Below are 22,934 nucleotides of genomic sequence, written 5' to 3'. Positions count from 1 at the left end.
CTTGCTCTGTTCCTCTGCATCAAACCTACACCCTCTGATAAAATAGGCACTGTGTGGCTACCTCCCTGCTGACTTTCATCTTTGTGAAGTGCATTGTGTGTGTGAGGCTGCGACACGCAGGGTTAAACATACTGCCTGCTGAACTTACCGTTACTGGGCCTGTTGATCTCTGATTGGACGATGGCTTTCCTTGGTGGATTTGAACACACCAATTAGGAGGTGCCACTCAAAGAATCCAGCAGTAGCTTTCTACAGAGGGGTACCATCATGCACTCATTCTATCTGGCCCAGACAAAGGGGGGGATTAGGAGGGTGTGTGAGTGTTAGAGCTGGTGTTTGATAAGGAGTGTGTGAGTGTAGGGCTGGTGTTTGGTGAGGAGCATGTGAGTGTAGGGCTCAGTGGGCCACTGGAAGCTTCGTGTCTGTGCTCCTACAGTGCTGGTAGACGGCTGGAGTCCTTGTCCCGGAGATTGCACAAAAAGCCTGCAGCTGACCGGGATTCCCCCACCTGCCTCTTTGTCTCACTTCCTGTCTGAGGCAGGAAGAGCCACGGTCTCTATGCTTTGTTTCCTGAGCTGTGTGAATTATGTCCCCTTCACCAAGCATGAAGCATGGGGTGAAAGGGCACAGATTTCCATGGTCATGGCAGTGTGCCACGTCAGTGAGGGTGGGTGGGTGGTTATGTGGTGGGGCATGGTGGCTGGGTATGCAACAAGTTTCAGTTTCACCTGAGCAGGGGAACATTCAGCTGCCACGGTGGTCTAGTGTTCCAGAACTTTCTTTCTGTTTCTCAGGGAAGGGTTTGTCCATTGCCCCTACAGTGGATATTTTGTGCAGATTTCAAAATAAACACTGGCACCATGAGATCAAATCCATCACCAGCAGGTGGCTGGATGTGTGGTGAACTCTCCCAGCACCACAGTGGAAGCACACAGTGCTCTGCATGCATTAGGTTCATCTGGATTCAGCTCATATAGCAGAGACACACAGAACAGCAGGCCCAGAGCCTCAGCTTCACCCTCACTCAGCCAATGGGACCAGTGTGTGTGTGTTTGTGTGTGTGTAAAACATTCACGTGTGTGATGGCAAAGCTTAGTCCTGTCTCTTAGTGTCTGTTCATAGTTAGTTTGTTCATAATCCTCCACACCCCCCGCCCCCCCACCTCCCCATCTGCAAACCACTAATCCTCTTACAGACCGGGGCCTTCCCCTCCACTCCCAGCATCAGCGGCAGACAGTGCAGACTCTGTCAGGTCCGAAACACTGGCTCTCCAGCTATAAATGGTGTTTGGTGTGTTTTAACCAGCGGGATCATAGCCCAGATACAGCAGGTTCTCCAGCTCTCACTCTGAAGAGAGTAAAGTGACCATAAGCAATATGCTTCCCCCAGAGAGTAATATTGTCCCTGATATAACAGCATTGAGGTTTTTGGCATGAGAACGGCTGTTCTGATTCGATCCAGCTCCCTGTGTCTTTAAATGCCATTAGGTAAAGTGAGCTTACTGAGCCAAAAGCATGTCTGCTGGAAGAGGTGCTCTGCTGTGATGAGTTTGATAGACCAAAACTCCGTTGTGGAGAGATTTGGACAGATCGTGTGTTGAAATTTAGGGGCATTTGCAGTTATTTTGCAGTGTGGTTGGACCTGAGTGTATCAATGTAAGAAATGCCTTTGGTGCAGTTCTGCTTGCCTGAGTTTTGTAGTGAGCCAGATGGAGTGTGAGGGGTTTTTTTATGGCAGGATTACAGGGTCTGAGGTCACCCGAGAAGCAGTCATCACTAGATGACCATGCTACAGCATGCACAAGCTCCGCCCAGCTCCACTCATTCATCCAATGAGCATGCGTCGTAATACAACATGTCTTTATCCCAAGATGCCTGTCAGCTCTGCTGCAGCTTCCCACACCTCTGAACATACACCGTCTGCATGCTGTAGAGATCAGTGAATCTGCACTGTGTCAGCGTTGTGTGAGCATTGTGTCAGCGTTGTTTCCTCTCTCCTCAGGTGTTGTGAGTGCAGTGCTTCCTTGTCCCACTGGTACTATGAGAAAGAGGGACGGCTCTTCTGTAAGAAGGACTACTGGGCCCGGTTTGGAGAGCTGTGCCATGGGTGCTCCGAGGCCATCTCCACTGGCCTCATCATGGTGAGACCTCAACAGCACATGCACCGTCAATACACATACAGTACACGCTCAGTACACCTGCACTGCCCAAATGCACATCCTGAACGTCTCTGTCATGAGCTCCATCTCCCTCAGAACCAGTTTCTCCTGTCTAACATGAGTCAACCTCATCTTATCACTATATTGAATGCACTGCAGAATCACCCACTGAAAGCCTCCTATTAGACACACTGCACGGTAACTGACAGCCTGTGAAAGAGGCTGTGTCTATACTTCAAAAGAGGAACAGAGATTGCGGAGATAAGACCAGGCGTGTCACAAACAATTTCTCTATACAAGCCATTCCTTGTGCAAAACATGTTTCTGCACAGACCATTTCCCTATACAAACTATTTCTGTGTGCTCACCAAGCAAATGTTTTCTGCACATGGTTTGAGGGTGTAACTTGTGGTCATAGGGGTGTTTGTACTTTTAGCCGTACTTCTACTGAGAGCATTATCTTATTATAGCTGTCATTATTGTTGTGTAGTAGAGCAAAGACATTTCCGGGGAGGTGAGCTGAGGCTGTTGGTAACTCTAGCTGCAGTTTGTACTGCTGGCTTGATAGAGACTGCCCATCCCAACCCCACAACCACATGATACCAGTCCTCCGGCAAGAGAGAAAGCCTTGCATGCCAACAGTCACCACAGTGCACCAGTCTGTCCCCTCACTGATCCCAGCACAGTACACCAGTCTTCAACTCCTCATTGGTTCCAGCACAGTTCACCATTCTGCCTCCTCACTGATCTCAGAAAAGTGCAGCAGTGAATCTCCTCAGTGATTCCAGCACAATGCAGCCTTTGGCACTGTGGTGAACCCCGTACAGTCAAACACAGTGTGCCTTAGCGCAGTTCTCAGGATGGAGGAGCTGTAATGTGCACTCAGGCTAATGAAGTAGATTAAAGACAGGCTGCTTGCCTCTGCACTCTCCTCCTGATTTACCACCCGCCTCTCACGGCCCTGCCAGCCTGCACTGCATGATTGCAGGCATGTGGCCTCCCAGGAGGCCAGAGACACGGAGCTCAGATGGACTCCATAAACACTATCCTCTGTCAAAAGACTCTTTCACCTCCAACACACTGAGGGACCTCAGGTTGAGTTTTCACTCAAAAACAGAAATGTGACTCGATCTAGCATAAATTCTCTATCCACCTGTTCAAGCTCAATCTACCTGTAAACTATGAAAAGGATGGAAATCATCCCTTACCTGCCTCATTTGAGCTCAGCTCAACTTTAATTGCCCGCTTTTGATTGATTAAAAGTGACAGTCTGTGTAACATTTTACGATCATGCTTTTGAAACCTACAGCTGACTTTGTGTTGTTGATGAGGTCTTTGTGCACATGTGTTGGGGTGTGCGTGTACACGTGCATATGCATGTGTGTGAGCCCCCTGGGAGTTGATGGCTTTTGTGCTTCAGAGCACTCTGAGTCTTTTTCTGCCTCCTTTATCTAATGTGAACTCGGCCCTCCCTCTCCGGCTCAAAGGACTGTTTCACGGTGTTCCCCTCAGTCCAGCCACAGCACCTCTGTGCTGGCTGACTCATTGCAGGGGTATGTTGTACTCTCCAGTATGCTGTCATCGAAAGCTTCTTCAGTAGATATATGAATGTGATATGAGACATGTGTACATGTCTGCATGCTTCCTTTTTGTTTAATTCGTTTAATTTGTTTAATTCTGTCTAGTCTAATGTCCTTATACCATTCAATACAGCTGTAGTCTGAATGAGTGATCAGGTCTTTTAAGTGCATATGTTGATTAGAATGTGTTTAGGGTTCAGGGTGCATAGCATTAGTGTTTAATGCTATAAGGCTGTGAAATGATGTGTCCATCTCCGGGGTGAAAGCTAGGTTGGTGTTGTGGAGTTTTCTGGGGTTTCAGACAGAGCTGTTTGCCTCCGTGTTGCTAACAGAAACCGCATCAGCTGCACTGCTGTGGTGAGGCTGTTTGCCAGCGGTGATTCATATGCTGGAGAGAGTGGCAGAATGGAATCGCAAAAAAGCTGCTGATTCTGCAGGATCCCAGTGTATGCTGGAGCAGTGCACCGACTGTAACTACAGACATGCGAGTCGCGGACATATTTACCATTGCTTCATTTAGGCAGAATAAGTTAAACACTATAGTTTAACCGCTCATTAACGTTAGCGGTCTTCTACTGATAAACATGGCATTAGCTAGCTTTGTGGCTAACCTAATTTAGCAATGGACAGCGTATAAGCTGCTGTAAGCGATGTTGCCAGAGAATTTTTAAAAGTGACGAGAGAGAAATGATAGGACCGTCGTTTGTTTACTCGCTAGAACTGCCACACTGTTTCATAAATAAACCTACAATCAAGTCTGTCAACAGCTTAGCCGTAAAGCCGTTAAACGTAATTTTGTTGTTTGACTGACGGTACCAGCTTTCACGTTACTACAGCAAAACCAGACTCTGCAGGATCTCCGTGTGTGCTGGAGCAGGCTGTTCTCCCACGGAGAAGTGGGCCAGCTTCCACTGCATCCTCACTGCATCCTCACGTCTCTCCCCATACAAAACTGCATCAGTTTACCTACATTAAAATCACTAATTGCCTTTCACATTAATTTATCCGTCCCTCCTGGGGTTCCTAGTTTTCCCATTCTCCATGTTTGGTCCATCTGTATGACAGGGGGATTACACTAAGAACCAGCTCATTACACTGACGACCAAGTCATAAGCCCTCAGGAACAGGTCATTACTCTCAGGACCAGGTCATTACACTCAGCCCATGAATCTGTAGTATATTTGGTCTAAATGAACATACTGTGATCTCTTCATTCAGTGTCTCATGCATGTACAATGTGCGGTAATATGATTGCAGCACCTCTTTAGCTCTGAAAACCCCTAGCTTTCCTAATCCTCTTCTTCCTCTTAATTGAAAGGTTCCTCATGGCGGCTTGTTTCTTTTCCAGTGCAGAACTGTGGAATTCCCCGTGCAGGTTTCTGACCACACTGCTGGTGTCTGATGCCATTAAAGCTACTGTGCCCATATCGCATAGAATCTGGCTGTTACAGCGTGTGTGCATTGTGAGACCTCACAGGCAGGCGTGTGGATGGCCTGCCGGGCTGTGTGTTGCAAGGCCCCGCAGGCAGGACTGTGGACGACCTGTGGGATGTTTGTTGTGTGGCCCCACAGGCAGTGATGTGGATGCTCTGCTTGACTCAATGAATACGTAGGTGTGTCCTAATAGTTGGCTAAATCACATCCTTTCCTGGATTCCTACATCTTTGCATCCTCTGTGACCTGGAAATCAATAACTGTTAACCTCCTTAAGGACAATTACGATTCTGTGGGAGACATACGAAGGAAGCAAGATTTGTCTTCTCCGGTAGCAGAAGAATTTTCCATCTATAATGTAAACCGCAAAACAGGTGTCACATTCCATACAGTTTTATTTATTTGGGGTAGAGTAGAAAGTCACCATAGAAATACAAATAAATATATATACAACATGTAAGCAGAAAAATATATGCACTGACTAATGTAACTATATAATTATATTTTGAAAATTACATGTATCTTATGGACTTTTCAATGAATAGTGCATAGAGGTGATTGCAATATTTTCATTTTTCCTTAAAACTCTGTAAATTTAGAGATTTATTAGAGCAAATTAACCATACATTCCATGTTAAAAAAAACACACCCACCCTGAAGACGGAAGGGATTCCTACTAAATGTCATATGAAACTGACAAAGTTCAATCAAGCAAATGCGTTCCGTTTTCCTCATTGTTTTAGGTACCTCCTTATTTTTACTCGCATCTCTTATTTATCTACTCGATGGCTGTCACCAATGAAAAGACACCAGGGCACAATCTCAGAAGTACTCGGGCGGGGCCAGCCCAAATAGAAGCGTGAGATCTGGTCACACATCCGTGTGTATGTGAAGACAGCTTCAGTTGTTCCTCTGTCACTAGAGTCTCTGAGGAAGTGATAACCTTCACACTGCTGTAGTCTGTTGTAGGTATGTGCGCTGTATTATCATAGCTTCAAAGAAAATAAGTCTAGTATTTATCTATCCGCACTGTTTATCTGCGCTCTTTTTAATTCTGTTTGCTGCTTTTTATTTTTATTGATCCTGTTATTCATTCTTTACATTAGGAAGTGTGTAATGGTCGGTCCAGTTGTATTTATAGCAACAGTCATAGTTCCAGTCAGCTCCATTGCGCAGATGAGAATGTGGTGAAACTAATATGGTGAATGGAGCCTGGGTTGTGTAGAGGTGGGGGTTTTCTGTGTGAAAGCCAGACGCAGCCTGTGGGCCTGGCAGGAAGCAATGAGGTCAGAGAAAGCTGCGGCTGCTTGCCGGAGTGCAGGGGGGGGGAATTACGCTGATTAGCTCATCGCAGGGGGCGTGACTTGCTCTCCTCCGCTCAGTGTTTTGGTTTGACAGTAGCGAGCCAGGCAGAGCGCTGTAGTCTGGCCGCTGGGATGCTGGGAGACGTGTTTCTCTGGGGCTTGTGCTGTCTGAAGCCGTGGAGGAAGGAGAAGGTAAGGTCCTCTGTGTGTCTGTGGTTGTGTAGCCTGTGGGGAGCGCTGTGAGGGGATGTGTCCGTCCAGGCCGTGAGACTGCAGAATGTAAACACGGTGTCCTCCTCAGGAGTGTCATCATAGCTCAACTGAATATGACTCCCATCTCAAAGGAAATCCCTGATCTGCTCATTTCTTTTTAGAAACAGTGGGAAATACCAAAAGGGTCTTTTTTTTTTTAGGAGTATTTATTTGAGATTAATGTGAGCCTATAAGGAGTTTGACCCAGGTGTTTAGGGCATCTGTGCCACGAGTGTAATACTGAGCAGGACTGTAGTTGGAAGCAGGCAGCAGTGGCCTCTTTGTGTCTAAACAGATGTGAATCCCCTGAGCTCTGAGCTGTTTCTGTCCTCTTGTCTGATCTTGTCTGTTGGGCTCTACGTGAGTCAGTCCCTCACGCTGCAAGCTGCGGGACTCTGTTCTGTCTCATAATGGCAAAAGGACGAGCTCCGTCCTATGATGCAATGTGTTGTCACACTGTGTTGTGTCTCACTCTGACACATCTGAGGGATTACCTCACCACTCTATACCTGAGGGATTACCTTACTGCACTGAGGGAATAGCTCACTACACTCTGCGCCGAAGAGAATGACTTACTTCACATGGGAGCGCCTGACCCAAATCTCACCTGAAGTCATCATGACTTGCTGGGCTCTCAACTGGTGTTTACTGCATATATCAGACAACACTGTGGCCTCTCAGAGGGAGCTTCTCCGCTGTAAGCCTGTGATAGCTCAGAAACGCACAGTGTTGTGCATGTACTCCTGCTGTGCCGTTGTCTCTGTGTCCCCATGCACATGCAGGCTACTGCGTTTTAGGATGAGATCTCATTCTGGGGCTTGCTGTGCACATAGAGGTTTCGGTTAATTATGTGTGTCATTTTAATAATGTAGCACTGTGCAAACGGCACACATTGACCTCAGACCCTCCCAACAGGGCAGTGCTGTGCTCTGTAAGCATGTCGAGGCCTGTGCTGGCACAGATAAGATCACTGCTCTCTCTTTGCCCCAGGGCGAAGCCACAGTCAGGCCTTGTGCTCAAGCACCAGGCCTCTGCATGTGATGAACAGGTCAGGGTGGTCAGTGAAACAGGGCTTGCTCTGTCTGAGGAATACAGCACATCATCAACTGTTATCTGCCCAGCCTTAGTCCCTTTATTGCACAGAAGCTCCAAAACATGTTATTAGACAGATACATAGGGCGGCAGTGTGGCATAGTGGTTAAGGAGCAGGACTCGTAACCGAAAGGTTGCCGGTTCGATCCCCGCTGGGACACTGTTGCTGTACCCTTGGGCAAGGTACTTAACCCACAATTGCCTCAGTAAATATCCAGCTGTATAAATGGATAACATTGTAAAGAACTGTAACCTATGTAAGTCGCTTTGGATAAAAGCGTCTGCTAAATGAATAAATGTAAATGTAAATACATTTGCTGTGTGCTGTGATAGCTCAGGGTGCTACACATTCTGTGCAGACTTCTGTAGCACAGTAACTGTAACTCTGCCCTCTCACTCATCTCACTCAAAGCTGAAAAGGTAGACTTTTTCTCGTCTGTGGTTATTGGAGATTTTCACCAGAGGTAGGCAGCTGTCTTTGGAAACGAGGGGGCTGCTTCTGTCCATAGGCTCCCATACATGTACATGCTTAATTTCCATGTAAAAACACAACAGTGTGATATGATAATGCTTAGAGTACATAGGTCATAATTCAACAGTAAGCTACATCTTTTCATGGAAGCATTGCTGGGTTTTGCTTTTGATTGGTCAGCACTGTCAGGGATATAGAAATGCTTGTGTCACCCCATCCCCCTTTCTCTCTCTCTCTCTCTCTCTCTTTCTCCCCCAACCCACCTCTCTGTGTCTCCCCCCAAGCCACCCCTCTCTCTCACCCCCAACCCACCCCTCTCTCACACCTTCAACCCACCTCTTTTTCTCTCTCCCCCAACCTTTCTGAGTTAGATGGTAATTGTCCTGGGGATGTTTGAGGGTAGTAATATTAGAATTTCTTAGTTTCCCAAGCCTCAGGACAAGTTGGCAGAGGGGACACCTTTCTGTATTCAACTTTTGGCAGCCCAGGACTTTATAATGGCATGAGTGGGGGTTGCTCCTTTTTAGGCATTTCCAGAAGTTGATGCTGTTTTTGGATATGTAAAATTAAAGGATATTGGCCTACTTCTGCCCTGCATGCATTAATAGGTGTTTGCCTTTGTATCCTCAGGGTACTTTGAAAGACCTCTATATGCAGGGTTTCAATTGGATGTTTGTTGTATTTTGCAAAATCATTTTGTGTTAGTAGACCCCACGCTTCACTGCCATAAAGTACGATTGGTTCTATAACTCTCTGGAATATTTTGAGCCAGATCCTAATTGGGATTTCGATTTGAACTGATCATCTTATGGTGTAGAAAGCCATTCTTGCTTTCTCCTTCAGTTCCTTCATGGTCAAGCAGAAGTTTTCAGTAGAACAAATTGCAGATTGTTCCTAGCAATACCGCTAAGTCATTTATGTAAATATTGAGCAAAATTGGACTCAAAATGCATCTCTGTCTCATGCTACGCCCTTGAGTGAAGAGATCAGTTTGTTTATTGTTCATTTTTACTGTATATTTATTGTACAGTGTAAGCCCACTTGCCAGATTGAATGAATGGCTTTCATAAAATCAATAAAGCATGCAAATCATTACCCTTTGTTTTGTTGGTTCATATGCTATTTATGGTGTGTAGGATGTAAATGTGGTCAGTAGATATAAATATGCAGGTCTTTATTTTGCGTTTGATGGTGTTTTCGATTGGAAAAGCATTTTAGTTCTCTCTTACACTTCCGCTGTCCTCATCAAACCACTTTTCCCTCTGATGTCTCTGTTGGAATGGGCAGCTGGTTTGTTTTGTCCTCCTTTATTGGTTGATTTTTGTAAATTTTCATAAGTTTTTTCACAGCCATGATTATTCCTGGTTGGTCTGTTAATAAGATTAGTCATTTCCGGTGGACTGATTGCTTTCTTAAATCTGACCTTGCTGTCAGGAGCCCATCTGGATGCCTGGTTTGGTTTGTACAGCTTGCATGGCCCTGAATCTTTTATTTTCGCTATTCCAGTTCTGTTTAAATATAGATTAGGAGGCTGTGTGTATGAGGCTGCATTTGCTCATGCATCTGTGTTTATGTGGCTATATTCATGTGTCTCTATATATGAGCCTGTATTTATGCGGCTGTATCTTTGCGGCTGTATTCATGAAGCTGTATTTTTGCGGCTGTATTTATGAGGCTGTATTTGCTTATGCGGCTGTATTTTTGCAGCTGTATTTATATGGCCATATTCATGTGTCTGTATTTATGTGACTATTTGCTTATGTGACCATATTTATGAAGCTGTATTTATATGGCTATTTATGAAGCTGTACTTATGAAGCTGGATTTTTGAGGCTGTATTTGCTTATGAAGCTGTATTTTTGTGGCTATAGTTATACTGCTGTATTTATGCGTCTGTGTTTATGTGACTGTATTTGTCATGTTTTGAGAAAGCGCTACTTTATTTCAGCCTCCTAAAGTTTATGGTTGTGTGACCTTACTCTCCCTCAAATTCAGGGAAGCTTTATTGGCATGACCACACAGATTTTGCCAAAACCAATTTTTACAAAAATATGATAAACTTCTACAAAACTATTAATCTCCTACCAAAATGAATAAATTACTAAAGCAGGAAAAATAATTGGTTAAATAAATAAAATAAAGAATAGGAAATTTAATTTCTACATTCTTCACCTCACACTGTGGCACTTGGATACATACCATGCCAGAGGTACAGTGTTTTTCTCTGAGAATTTGTCATATCTCTTCATCAATTCATTTCTTAAATATCAGGAAGTATAGTTCAAAATATTCAATTTGGAACTGGAATTACAGTACAGGAGAAAGTGCATTTCTGTTTCTGCCTTACCTGTTATAGCCAGATAACTGGTAAAATGCAGAGGACAAATGTAGAGGACAAATTTCATTTCAGTGTATGCGAGTGCTGAGAAATGACAACAAAGATAAATAAATATAAATCTCAAATCTTAAATTTGTTGGAGCTAGCATGCTGTTTCTGCGCTTCTGTTTCACAGTGCTTTGTCAGGCGTTGTCTCTGTTTCGGAGCCTATTATGAGAATTTATGTAGGTCTATAATTTATCCATGATAAGAAAAATTGTCACAAGCTGTTATGTCACAAAAAGTGCATAGACAGGACCTCATCCAACCAAGCCCCTCGGGATTGCAAACATGCATAAAACACACCAAAGCTTTTGGAAAATGATTTTTACACAACAAATAACAATACAGCCATGCGTCGCTTAACGTTCACGATACGTTCTGTGAAATAGGATGTTATGTGATTTGGACATTGTGTTAACACCGTATTATGTACAGTATATGGTAGGCCTATACTATGTACTGTACCATTATACGCCTGGCAGCGAAATCGCTTTATTTCCATATGAGACACACGGGAAGGTTGCGGGAAGCGTTGCCTTCACTACGTCCCGTTACGTCCGCTACTTCCCGTTCTGCGATCAGGATTTTTAAACTTTATTCTAGCCTTATGGGACTACGGACGTATATGCGAACGGACGTTGTCCGAATGGACGTTAAGTGGCGCATGACTGTACAAACAACAATACTGTAGAATAACAGAATCCTTAAACATTAATGCCTTTAATTAAACCGAAAGACACGTGTTACAGCGCCCTGTAATTGCCCTCCATGGTCAAACAGAGGGACAGCTTCAGCATTTTGTCCTAAGGAACCATCTTTCTCTAACCTTTCTCTCTCTCCCTCCCTCTGTCTGTCCCCTCCACAGGTTGCAGGAGAGCAGAAGTATCACCCAGAGTGCTTCACCTGCCTGAGCTGTGGGGCCTTTATCGGTGATGGGGACACATATGCTCTGGTAGAGCGGTCCAAACTCTACTGGTAAGAGAGACTCAAACACTGATATACACACATACCTACGCATGCAGACACGCATGCACACACACGTACGTACACACATACACATACATATACCACATACGCATACATACACAAATACACACAAAAACACACACAAATGTATGTACATAACATATACATCCATATACATACAACACATACTCACATGTATATGTGCGCGCACACACACACACACGCACACACATACTACACCTGCACGCACATATTCAATCAGTCTCTCACCCATATTTACCATGTGATTTTTGGTTTGAATAGCTTGCATTTGTGTATAGGGAGGATATAGCTGCTTCCCCGATCATGCATACTAACAGAATTATTATCAAAGATATGATGTTAATCAGTGAAATATGAGTTACTGTTATTCCTCTCCCAGCTCATTTCCTGACCATGTCATAATTCCTCCCTACCTGCAGTGGGCAGTGTTACTACCAGACCATAGTAACCCCGGTGTCCCAGCCAGACTCTCCATGCTCCAGAATTCCACACACAGTGACGCTGGTGTCCATTCCAGCCTCTACAGAGGGCAAGCGAGGATTCTCTGTGAGCATCGATCAGGATCTCACGCCCAACGGCCTGGGTCCTGAGCTTAGCCCCACCGTGCGTGTGTCTGAGTAAGTGACAATTTACAGAGTACACACTACTTTACCACACTCAGTACCCAGCATACTGCATACTACAACAGACTGCTGTAACACACACCACTATACCCAACACACACTGTACCTGACACACTGCTGTACCACATACTATAGCCAACACACTGCTGTACAACATACTGTACCCAACACCTGGCTGTACCACATACTGTAATCCACTTTACTGTAACAGGTTAGACTGCAGAACGATTCATTCTTGGTGTGTGTTCTTAGAGTGGACTCAGACTGTATCAGCCCCGGTGTGAAGAACTCCATCCATGTAGGTGACCGTATCCTGGAGATCAATGGGACCCCCATCCGGAACGTTCCACTCGATGAGGTACCCGTGGCCATACCCAATAACCTTTCAGTGTGAATTAGACAATAAGCTCATTTTATTTATTGCAAGCGGGATTGTTATAAGATAAGATAAGATAGAACTTTATTGATCCCACAGCGGGGAAATTCACATGTCACAGCAGCATTAAGACAGAGGTAGAAAGGCAAAGTGGCAGTGTGCAATAAGTTCAAAAATACAAAAGAAAATACAAAGAAATATATATATATATATATATATAAGAAGTCAAGAATCAATAAAATAGTAAATATATGTACATTAAAAGTAAAAAAAATACAGTGCAGAAATGAGCACTGAGTGCAACCTATATATGATCAGTGAAGTAGAAAATTGAGAGCTACACCATAGTATTGGTTTACTGAGTGATGGGGGTTATTGCCCAATGGTATTATTAAACAGTCTGACCACAGTTGGGATGAATGACCTGCGGTAGCGCTCCTTCTTACAACGTGGGTGAAGCAGTCTCTCACTGAAGGAGCTGCTCAGGGCCACCACAGACTCACGCAGGGGGTGGGAGGTGTTGTCCATGATGGATGCCAGTTTGGATAGCACAGAACAGTTTCCTGTTTCCCTGTGGATGAAAGCTCACAGATCAGATCCCACTCACAGCAGGCAGTAAAACAGGTCACCTGTAGTCAAGCTGTCAGCGCGTTTTGCCACAGTATAACATTTTTCAACATTTGAATGGTTGTCCCATCAGTGGAGGTTATCATGACTAACCAATGAAATCACTGCTTACCAAGTTCTCAATAAGAATCACCATCGTGGAAGAGAAATTGACTATTGCAGTCTCTGATTTCCCAGAGTTATCTGATAGCAATGAAAACACACACTTCACACAGGGAGCGGAGTCTCGTGGATAGTTTGGGTGGGATTTGAGCACTACATGCAAGGCCCTAGCCGATATTTGGGCAAAATGGGCCCCAAATGCAGGACACACCTGCATTACATCTGATAGTCAACCACCAGCCAGTTGCCACCGACTGTCAGGGGTGTGTGTCCTTAGCTTAAAAGGACACATCCATCCTGTTCTGGAATAAGTTGTGGTGATGAAAAACATAATGTACTGAACTGAGGTAAAATGCACAGATTGACTGGGATATAAGTGGCTGTTGGCAGTTATTCATTTGAGTCTTTTTTTTGTCACTCAGATTGACCTGCTGATCCAGGAGACGAGTCGGCTGCTGCAGCTGACCATTGAGCATGACCCCCACGACCCCGGGGTCCCGGGCGACCAGGTGGACGGGCCCAGCCCTCTGCTGGAGGTGGACAGCCCTCCCCAGCCCATCACTCATCCCCCCCACCCAGACATCTCCAGCCTCCGCTCGCGAGCGATCACGTAAGAGACGCGTGCGCTAACCGCCTCACAGAGACCCGCCCACAGGGGGCGGTGGGCTCACATTGCAGCGGGGGGGGGGGGGGGGGGGGGGGGTTCAAAGGTGACACACAGGATGTGGGTATCTGGAAATAAGTCTGTGTGTTACACACAATGGAAACACAGGTATCATACATTGATTGCTGGAAATGTACACATGCACACAGGAGAATCACACCAAGAACAGCTTGTTTTTACCAAACTGTGAACAACACAGGAGTCTATCAAGTTCAATTAGGAAGCATAATGGAAACAAACCAGGTACAAACACATTGGATTTGGAATTGTCATGATATCATGAAAAGGATGAGCACAATGAGCTATAAAGTGATGATTTCTGTTCACCTCCTGTGTCAGTGGGTGAGTCATAGCAACGTCCAATGTTGATGAGTCTCGCTGTTGCCCTCTGCAGGCGTAGCTGCAGTATTGATAAGTCTCCCGGCTCGAGTGCCGCAGCCTCCCCCTTGTCTCTGAGGAAGGATATTGGGCGCTCTGAGTCCTTGCGTGTCGTCTCCAAAGACAAGACACACCGAATCTTCCGCCCCTCTGACCTCATCCATGGAGAGGTGCTAGGCAAGGGCTGTTTTGGACAGGCCATAAAGGTACTTCACCCAGCCCGTGACAACGCTGCTGAACACTCTCGCACAACATTCTCATATAACTCTCACTTAACTCTCACTCAACACTGTCACCTAACACTCCCACCTAATAACAGAGATCTGACAACCCATGTCGCACACTTCCTTTCTGGGCCAGTTTTAGAAGGGAAAGTTGCCTCTCAGCCACCTTTCTCATGCCCTATTGGTAACTGCTCTTGGTCAGCCTATCATAAACGATCCACAAACTGAGAGGTTTAGCATCTTAACTTAGTTAAGGATAGTGCTCATCACGAGTTTGTGGTGTCAGGACTGTAAGATCTGGTACTGCCACAAGATGGCAGTATTTATACATTATATAGTGCAATAGCTTGTAATAGGGTGCTGCAGTGGTACGATAAGACAGCATACCTCACTAATAACGCATTACATTTACCCTTAGCAGGGAATTAGAAATAGTGAGTCTTTATTACTGAAAGCATAGCTCAGTTGTTTTGTTCACTTCAAGTTACAGAAAGTGTGATCTCAGAATAGTTGTGGTTCTGCTGCTGGTGGTCCTGCCATCTGGGGACACGAAGCGACATGCTGCTGTCAGCGGATGACATCATTCTTCTCTGTGCTCAGGTGACTCATCGGGAGACCGGGGAGGTGATGGTGATGAAAGAGCTCATTCGCTTCGACGAGGAGACTCAAAGAACCTTCCTGAAGGAGGTGAGAGACAGCATTCACACGGATCCCTCCTCCCGCACCCGCCTAACCCAGCAGCAGGCCTGGGGGGGGGGGGGGGCCTTGAAGGGCTTAAAACTCTGATCTGTTGGTGAGATGAAGGTGTGTTCCCATCAGACTGGTGTATCAAGTAGCTCTAATAAAGGCAGCCGTTAAGAAGGGAAGGATTCTACAGAGGGTCACGTTAGCAGCCCAGTCGATGTTTTGGCGTGTTCAGGAGTGCTGAGCAGATCTGCCTGTGCTGTGGAATGTCCTCTCCTGCGGATGAACGCAGGGCTCTGGAGCGGACACAGCACAAACCAGAAGGCAGCACCTGCACAGATGGCCCTCCCAGCGTGACTCAGAGTTCCAGGGCAGGGCTGCAGGGGGGGCGAAGGTCTGTCCCTCCCCAGCACAGAACCTGCAAAGCCTGCAGAACCGCTTTGCACACAGGCCCATTTCTGTGTACGCAGTACACGTAGTGTGTTCACCGTGGGGAACCGGCATTTGCCTAGCGCCCATGGAATTTTTCAGCTTTGATGGGAAATTCTTAATCCTATCTATCATTTTGACAGAAAAGGAAAGCCCTAAATATGATTTACAGAGAATTTTCTGCGTTGTTCTGCCCTTTAAAAGGTTTCTTATTGGTCTTTAAGTGCAAATTCACCCTTTTGTTTATTATACAGTCACAGAACAGCAGTTGCCGCTACAGACGCCTCAAAGTCTTTGTCCATAGTGGTGATAGACAGCTAGCTGTACATATGTATTTTTGGATTTCAGGTCATGAAAATTGTGTAGGGGTATGGAGGACAATTACATCATGAGCTGCAACAGCCTTGTGTGATTCTATATGAAAGAGCCTGTGATACATTCAGTACATTACATCTTGCATAGTAGGGAGTATTTTGTTAAGGTGACTGGTATCAGGTGCATATCTCCCCAGATATTGTTGACCATGTTGTTGTTTCATTGCCAGATTGGTTTCTTTTTACTGTCTTGTTAATATTCATGTGTTGAGGTTCAAATGGATTTTGCGATAAAAGAAACAAATCATGTTGAATTCTTTTGTTGTTGAATTTTATTCAGAGCTGTTTTCCATGCCATTGCTCGCAGAACTCATTGAAATCAGTGAATGTCACAGCCAAAGCCTGAAATATTCAGGTGAATGTAGTTTATCTGTCAGACAGCAGCTACCTGCTGACACTCACAGGTGCCACGCCCTGCCTTGCCCCCACAGGTGAAAGTGATGCGCTGCCTGGACCACCCCAATGTCCTCAAGTTCATCGGGGTCCTCTACAAGGACAAGCGGCTCAACTTCATCACCGAGTATATCAGGGGAGGAACACTGCGAGACATCATCAAAAACATGGTGCGTGTGTACTGGTGTCCCTGTGTGTGCACATGTGCGCATCCATGTGCGTGTGCTGAAGTGGGCATCCTTATCTGTGTGTTTGTGTGTGCGCTTATGTTTGCTTTCATGTTCTCTCTCACACACACACACACACACACACACACACATCTAATTGGGTTTGATTCCTTTTGTCACATCAGGAAAGCACTTATCCATGGAACCAGAGAGTGAGTTTTGCGAAGGACATTGCCTCTGGGATGGTGAGTGACCCCAATCGCCTGTGCATGTGCTGCATAGCCCAGAGATTAGTGCATCACATGTCCATCACACTGCCCCCTGGTGGATAATGTCGATACTACATAGACTGGGGATTCATAGGCTCTGGTGGTTTTGTGTATAAGAAAGAATGGGAATTCCTCTGCATCTAGAGTGCATTCCTAAGATGGCACAGTGAGTTCTGTAGAACATTTATTGTGATTTATGTAGAGGCGTTAAATCCCATGGTGATCAGTTGGATCAGCAGCTGTCCTCTTTTCTTCTGTCTTTCAGGCGTACCTGCATTCCATGAATATAATCCATCGTGATCTGAATTCACACAACTGTCTTGTTGGAGAGGTGAGCATCAGCATGTGATAAAGACGCGCTTGTTTCTCTAGGGGTTTAGTCAGCGCACCTGTCCATCCAGGTGACAGGTAGTTCTGTTTCTCATTGAGAGAGTTCAGTCATTGCCAATGAAGCGATGGGATACAGTCAGTCCTTTGTTTCCACACAGCAGACAGGTTGGCCTTTTTAAGCAACAGTCCTGAACATTACTCAGAAACACAGTGTGGAGGTTGTTTCTTCTTAGGCATCATTTGTAAAAACATAAAAAGGAGTAAAAAGGGAGAAAAGGTTTCTGTTTTAATGAAAATAAAGTTTAGTAACTAGCTCACTGCTGGAATCTTTAGCTCTGAAGTCACAGAGCGTACCCGTGTTTGCTGAGTTTCGGGTGTCCTTGTACGAGAGGGGTGATTTTGTCTCTCATCCAGAACGACAGCGTGGTGGTGGCGGATTTTGGACTGGCGCGTCTCATGGTGGAGGATAGAACCCCAAGTAAGCCGGCTGCTGGGAAGATTTCAGGGATGAAAAGGCCTGATCGGAGGAAGAGGTACACAGTGGTGGGTAACCCCTACTGGATGGCCCCTGAGATGATCCACGGTGAGTGCAAGGGCCGTGACATGGGTGGGGTTGAGGGGGTGTGGTGTGGGCGGGGCCAGTGGGTGTGGCATGGGCAGGACTTAGGGTGGTGGTGTAGGCAGGACCAATGGGTGTGGCATGGGCAGGACTTGATTGTGCTGAAATCCACAGTGATAGACCTCAGCCGTGTTCAGACTGCCCAGATACTGTGTTCTAACTGTGTGCTGAAAGGCTGGCAACAGTAAGAGTGTCTGAAAGGGTAGTGTGGGAACCATAACGGTGCATCTGTCCTCAGGAAGGAGCTACGATGAGAGAGTGGACATCTTCTCCTTCGGCATCATGCTGTGTGAGGTGAGCACTTCAGAGCGAATCATCAGTGTTAAAGTTTAAAATAACTTTTATTTTGTCTCGATGCTGTGTACTTTTCTTTAGTGGCAGACGCCAACAAGAGAACCATTAATTCTGTTTCCAGTGCGTTTGCATCACTAGGACTGTAAAAGGCTGAAAATACCAGGGTGGTTTGAGAAGTAGGTCATTACTGACTGATGTGCAATGCCCAGAGGGAGGGAGGGTGTCTTTATGTGGTCTGCGTCTAACAGGAAGTGGGTTAGAGTCCTCCCAATCACACTGGCTGCCCAGTTTGGCTTCTGTGTCCCATGCCGGCCCTCTCTCCTCTCTCTTGTAGATTATTGGTCGAGTGAATGCAGACCCAGACTATCTGCCCCGCGCCATGGATTTTGGGCTGAATGTTAGGGGCTTCCTGGACCATTACTGGCCCCCAGATTGCCCCCGCCCCTTCTTCCCCATGGCAGTCTTGTGCTGTGATCTGGATGCAGAAAAACGGTGAGGCGCCCCCTACTGGCTACACTAAAGTGTGCGTGCATGTGTGTGTCTCCTCATAGTGGAGTGACTGTGGGACAGGAAATGGCAGCTGATTGGTGTTGTCCCTACAGCCCTCCCTTTGCCAAGCTGGAGGAGTGGCTGGAGAACCTGAAGATGCACCTGGAGCTCCGGCTCCCCCTGGTGTCTGAGCTGGATCAGGTCCAGCGGGCTTTCTGGGAGAACCACGCCCAGTCGGAGAACGGGCTTCATACACACTCCGAGCAGCCTGAGTAATCCAGCCAGACTGACGTGGCCCAAGCGGACCAAAGTGGACCGGCTGCTGGTCTCCCTGTGGATTGGGGGTGCAGGCTGGGGTGGAGCATACCTGTGCCCACTTCAGAGTGGTCATCCGATGCTCACAGAACTGTAGATGACTTGTGAGGCCACACGGCGGGGTGCTGTTGTGTATGCAGGGGAAACCCACAACCGGAAGTTAAGTTCTCTGGAATCCCACTTAAACAAAGGCACTTTGTCATTGCATTGTCTTGGCTTCAGTCAGGTCACTAGTATTCATGAAACCTATCGCAGAATGAATGTGAACATCATTGTATTGTAGTTGTACCACTAAATTCAGTGGCTTATTATCATCCCTTGAAGACACTAAAAGTGTTCTCTGAAGGGGGACTTGAGAAATTTAGTCTTCCTAGTCCATTCATGGTACATACTTCTCTCCCACATAAAATAGATTTATTTAAGTTGTTTTAAAGATGTTAAAAATGTGAGTCTTGATGCATTTATAAGAAAACACAAGTGCATTGTAAGGAATCCCTTCTTCATATATGGTCTGATAATAATACCATAACATGTTTTTAAATAATCTGTATGTACAGAAATATTTTATATACTGATGCTACATATTGCCATATTTTTTATTAATCATATTCAGAGGTTTTGCAAAACTGATTTGTGGTTGTGCTTCAAAGCATCTATGTGCGCAGTGGATGGTGACTGCGTGGTGGAGCGGTCGCCTCCAGGCCCTGCTCGCGCGGGTCTGCCCCCTCACGGCCAGGTGAGGGTGTAAAGGTGAGAGATGCTGTGTAAAGATTCGCTCGTCCTGCGGAGACTGAGCGGATGAGTGTGGTAGTGCCGTGGGTACTGAGAGCAGGGCTGGCTGCTATTTAGTCTGTGCAGTCATGTCCACCTCCACCGTCCTGATGGATATCATCATTGTACAACATGCGTAATCTGATGAAGGCTTGTGTCAGTGTAGGTCTTCAGCCAAAGGCGTGGCATATCGCTGAATATCAAAGCGCAGAGTATATTTGTTTTCAGAAACCCGTAAAATATTTGTCACTAGTCCCAGCCTTTAGAGGGACGTCGTTTGCTACTGTTGCTAGGTAATGCCCCGGGTGTCAGGTTTGTGTGGTTGTGGAGTGCGTGAGGGGGTGTGTGTGGGGGAGGCCGCATTCAGTCTCCGATGCAGGACTGTGTTTCACTTCTTAACTGAACACACCCTCCACCCCTCCACAGGGGGCGTCCTGTTTACACAAGCCTGCTTACTGTAAACGCGTGAGGAAACGAGTATCTGTACTGAGCCTGCCTGTGCCCCAGAGGAGTCGTGTGTGTAAGGGCTGCGTGGGTTACAGAGTCTGCTTCAAATCACGCTGTTCTAATCATTTTACATTGCATTGTGTGATTAAAGAGAAAGAATGCAGAGATTTGAAATCACGGGCAGACATCAGCTACACGCAGGAAGGAAATTGCAGCATATCTTCCTCAGATGGAACCACTGGAATATTTTCATACATATTTTCAACTCATTCCATTTGCACTGTATTTTCAGTGTCACAGCCTTTAGGGCAAGTTTTTTTTTTCTCTCTCTTGTTTACTGATAAAAATGAGTAAGCATGTGGTTTTAGGTGAGTGCAGTCAGTGAAGGAGTGTTTAAATGTGAAGGGGGTCCTTGAGTAGCTAACAGAGCCAGGTCTCACTGCAGAACAAACGGTTGCAAAAAATGACTCCACCTCCTGCTGTGTCTGTTTTCTCTGCGGTTTTGCTTTGCATTAGTGCATTACTTGCAGTGAACAAAAAACTAGACTATAGGTCATGCTTCTGTATATATCATTGCACGCATCAACTGGAGAAAATCTTAAAATGCACCACAAAGTATGTATGGCTGTTTGATGTATTCTGTTTTCCAGTGCAGAGGTCGGTGTAATGTTCTACACTATTTTAAGATAGCACTTGAATTGTGTGCCCTACAGTTTCTCAGCAGTTCTATTTCAGACAAACATCAAACAAGAACATTGTAGAGTGTTAAATTGTCAGAGTCGCTCACATACTTAACACTTGCTCCTGCCCAACCGCGCTATACAGAAGACCCCTGGTCCGATGCCTCTACAAAGATCCTTTGTAAAAGATGTCCTGTGTTCCAGCAACCATAACGTTCTGCTCTGTGATGTTTAGAAAATAAACGTTTATCTGCACTGGTTTAAAACACTTCAGGTCTTATATTGAGAGAGCACTTAAAGTACTGCTCCACTATAGGAATCAGACTACTCCGCTCAGGTAATTCTGCACTGAAGCTATTGTGTGTATATTGAAGCTGTTAATGCAAAGCACTATCTCCACTGTGTAAACATAAGCATGCAAGCTTTCGTCAGCTAGTGTTCAAAGAGCCAATCGATAGACGTCTTGGTGAATGTGATAAAAATATATTGTTGATAACCAGGTCATCTCTGTCTTCATTAAGGCTTTCAAAGTGTGTGTGTTTGTAACGGAGTGCTGCTGCAGTACTTCTTTGCAAAGGATCCTTACCTCTTAACATTGCTGTGCCTTTGTTTTAAGCTAGCCTTGCCAACGACTTGTAGCATGTTTATTAAAATGATTTTGTATAATAAATGTAAGCCTGAATATATTTTATATCATTGCTGATATGCTGTTTTATCTACTCCTTTGCCATGTATCATATTTTCCACATCGACATTGTTTTTATTTATATGTGGAGTTTGTAATTTTTTTCTGTATTTTATTTATTTTTTTACACAAGCTGTGAAAACAATTCTGCACTTTAATCCAGGAAGTGACGATTGAGAATCAAAGGAGAGGACTGTATATCACCACAGCTGGAATAAAATGGCCGCTCCCTAAAAAAAAAGTTGTTTGCGTGTTTGTTTTTGGTTTTCTCTACTTGGAATTACGTACAAAATCTACTCATGGTATTTACAACCACCCTACACGTAGGTTATGTGAATGTGCTATTTTCCAATGATCAATTTCTCAATGTCAAGTTTTTTTTCTGTACCTCAGATTTTCCATGGTTACAGTACGTCTCCGTTATGTCCACTAAAAAGAAGCTGGACTTTTAAAATTGCTTATGGGACCGTGTTTTGTCTGTGGTTTGAACTTCGAGGTCCTAACTTTCGTTTGCCTTTATGAAAACAATGAGAAGTAAAGGTAATGTAAACCAGTAAAGCTAATAATTACACCCTCTCCAAATAAACTATAGAAAAAGTTCATTTAAGAAGGGATCGGTGTGGAAGGTTTCTTCGATTAGCCTAATTCGACGTACGGTACTGCAAGGAAACCGCGCATACTGAAACTAGCTTACTCCGTTAAACTGAACTGATTTATTTGCACATTTGTCAGAAAATATGGGGAATTAACAGATATGTTATTTTTCCATTTAGCGTATAGCGATACAATGCCTTGGTTACATAAGATAGATTTATTTGTCACACGTCATGAGTCTCCATGTGCAATTGTTTTCATTCTACTTGCAGTGCGGGCTGTGTCTCATGACGTCACTTTTGTCTGGCAACTCCGTGCTGAATTTAAAAGGCTCCCAGTAGCGCGCATGTAGTCACTTCGTATTGTGCGTTGATCAGTACGGGGAGACGCGGAGCTGAAGCGGGGCTTTTTACTAGAAATAACCGCAAAGGCTGTATGCTTCGCCTGATCGCCGTCTGCCGCGTCCAGCGCACTGCTCAAAGGAAGGAATTACAACTAGCAAGCACAAAAAAGACAAATTTTGTCCTTCAAAGCCAAGAGCGCTCAGGATGGAGAACTCGTCCGCCAATAACAGATTCAGGACTTCAGTTTTCAATCACGGTGAGTTGTTGTTTTGGGGGCGTTTAAAACGAATTGGCTAGACACTGACATGGGCTTTAAACACAGACGTCTGTAAACCTGAACGCAAACAGCAGAAAATAAATTAGCGTAAATGAGAAC

General features: G+C 45.3%; 2 protein-coding genes across 3 annotated transcripts in view; both read left to right on the top strand.

Annotated features, from left to right (window-relative positions):
- Positions 1–19,448, top strand: part of LOC118783018 (LIM domain kinase 1-like) — a 33,404-nt gene extending 13,956 nt beyond the window's left edge. For both annotated transcript variants that reach the window (XM_036536666.1, XM_036536667.1), the window contains 14 exons: positions 2,002–2,140; positions 11,538–11,647; positions 12,100–12,297; positions 12,556–12,661; positions 13,831–14,018; positions 14,467–14,656; positions 15,275–15,361; positions 16,593–16,724; positions 16,907–16,966; positions 17,256–17,321; positions 17,735–17,903; positions 18,178–18,233; positions 18,568–18,725; positions 18,836–19,448. In XM_036536666.1, the coding sequence (XP_036392559.1) occupies positions 2,002–2,140; positions 11,538–11,647; positions 12,100–12,297; positions 12,556–12,661; positions 13,831–14,018; positions 14,467–14,656; positions 15,275–15,361; positions 16,593–16,724; positions 16,907–16,966; positions 17,256–17,321; positions 17,735–17,903; positions 18,178–18,233; positions 18,568–18,725; positions 18,836–18,998 (1,822 nt within the window). In that variant the 3' untranslated portion in view covers positions 18,999–19,448. The remainder of the gene's footprint in view (positions 1–2,001; positions 2,141–11,537; positions 11,648–12,099; positions 12,298–12,555; positions 12,662–13,830; positions 14,019–14,466; positions 14,657–15,274; positions 15,362–16,592; positions 16,725–16,906; positions 16,967–17,255; positions 17,322–17,734; positions 17,904–18,177; positions 18,234–18,567; positions 18,726–18,835) is intronic.
- A 3,120-nt stretch (positions 19,449–22,568) lies between these two features.
- Positions 22,569–22,934, top strand: part of LOC118783447 (septin-4-like) — a 45,405-nt gene continuing 45,039 nt past the window's right edge. The window contains exon 1 of the mRNA XM_036537325.1: positions 22,569–22,814. Coding sequence (XP_036393218.1) covers positions 22,763–22,814 — 52 coding nt within the window. The 5' untranslated portion in view covers positions 22,569–22,762. The remainder of the gene's footprint in view (positions 22,815–22,934) is intronic.

The sequence above is a fragment of the Megalops cyprinoides genome, chromosome 9 (assembly GCF_013368585.1).
Source record: "Megalops cyprinoides isolate fMegCyp1 chromosome 9, fMegCyp1.pri, whole genome shotgun sequence".
NCBI lineage: Eukaryota > Metazoa > Chordata > Actinopteri > Elopiformes > Megalopidae > Megalops > Megalops cyprinoides.
The sequence above is the reverse complement of the archived record's forward strand: the minus strand, read 5'-3'. Positions and strand labels throughout refer to the sequence as shown.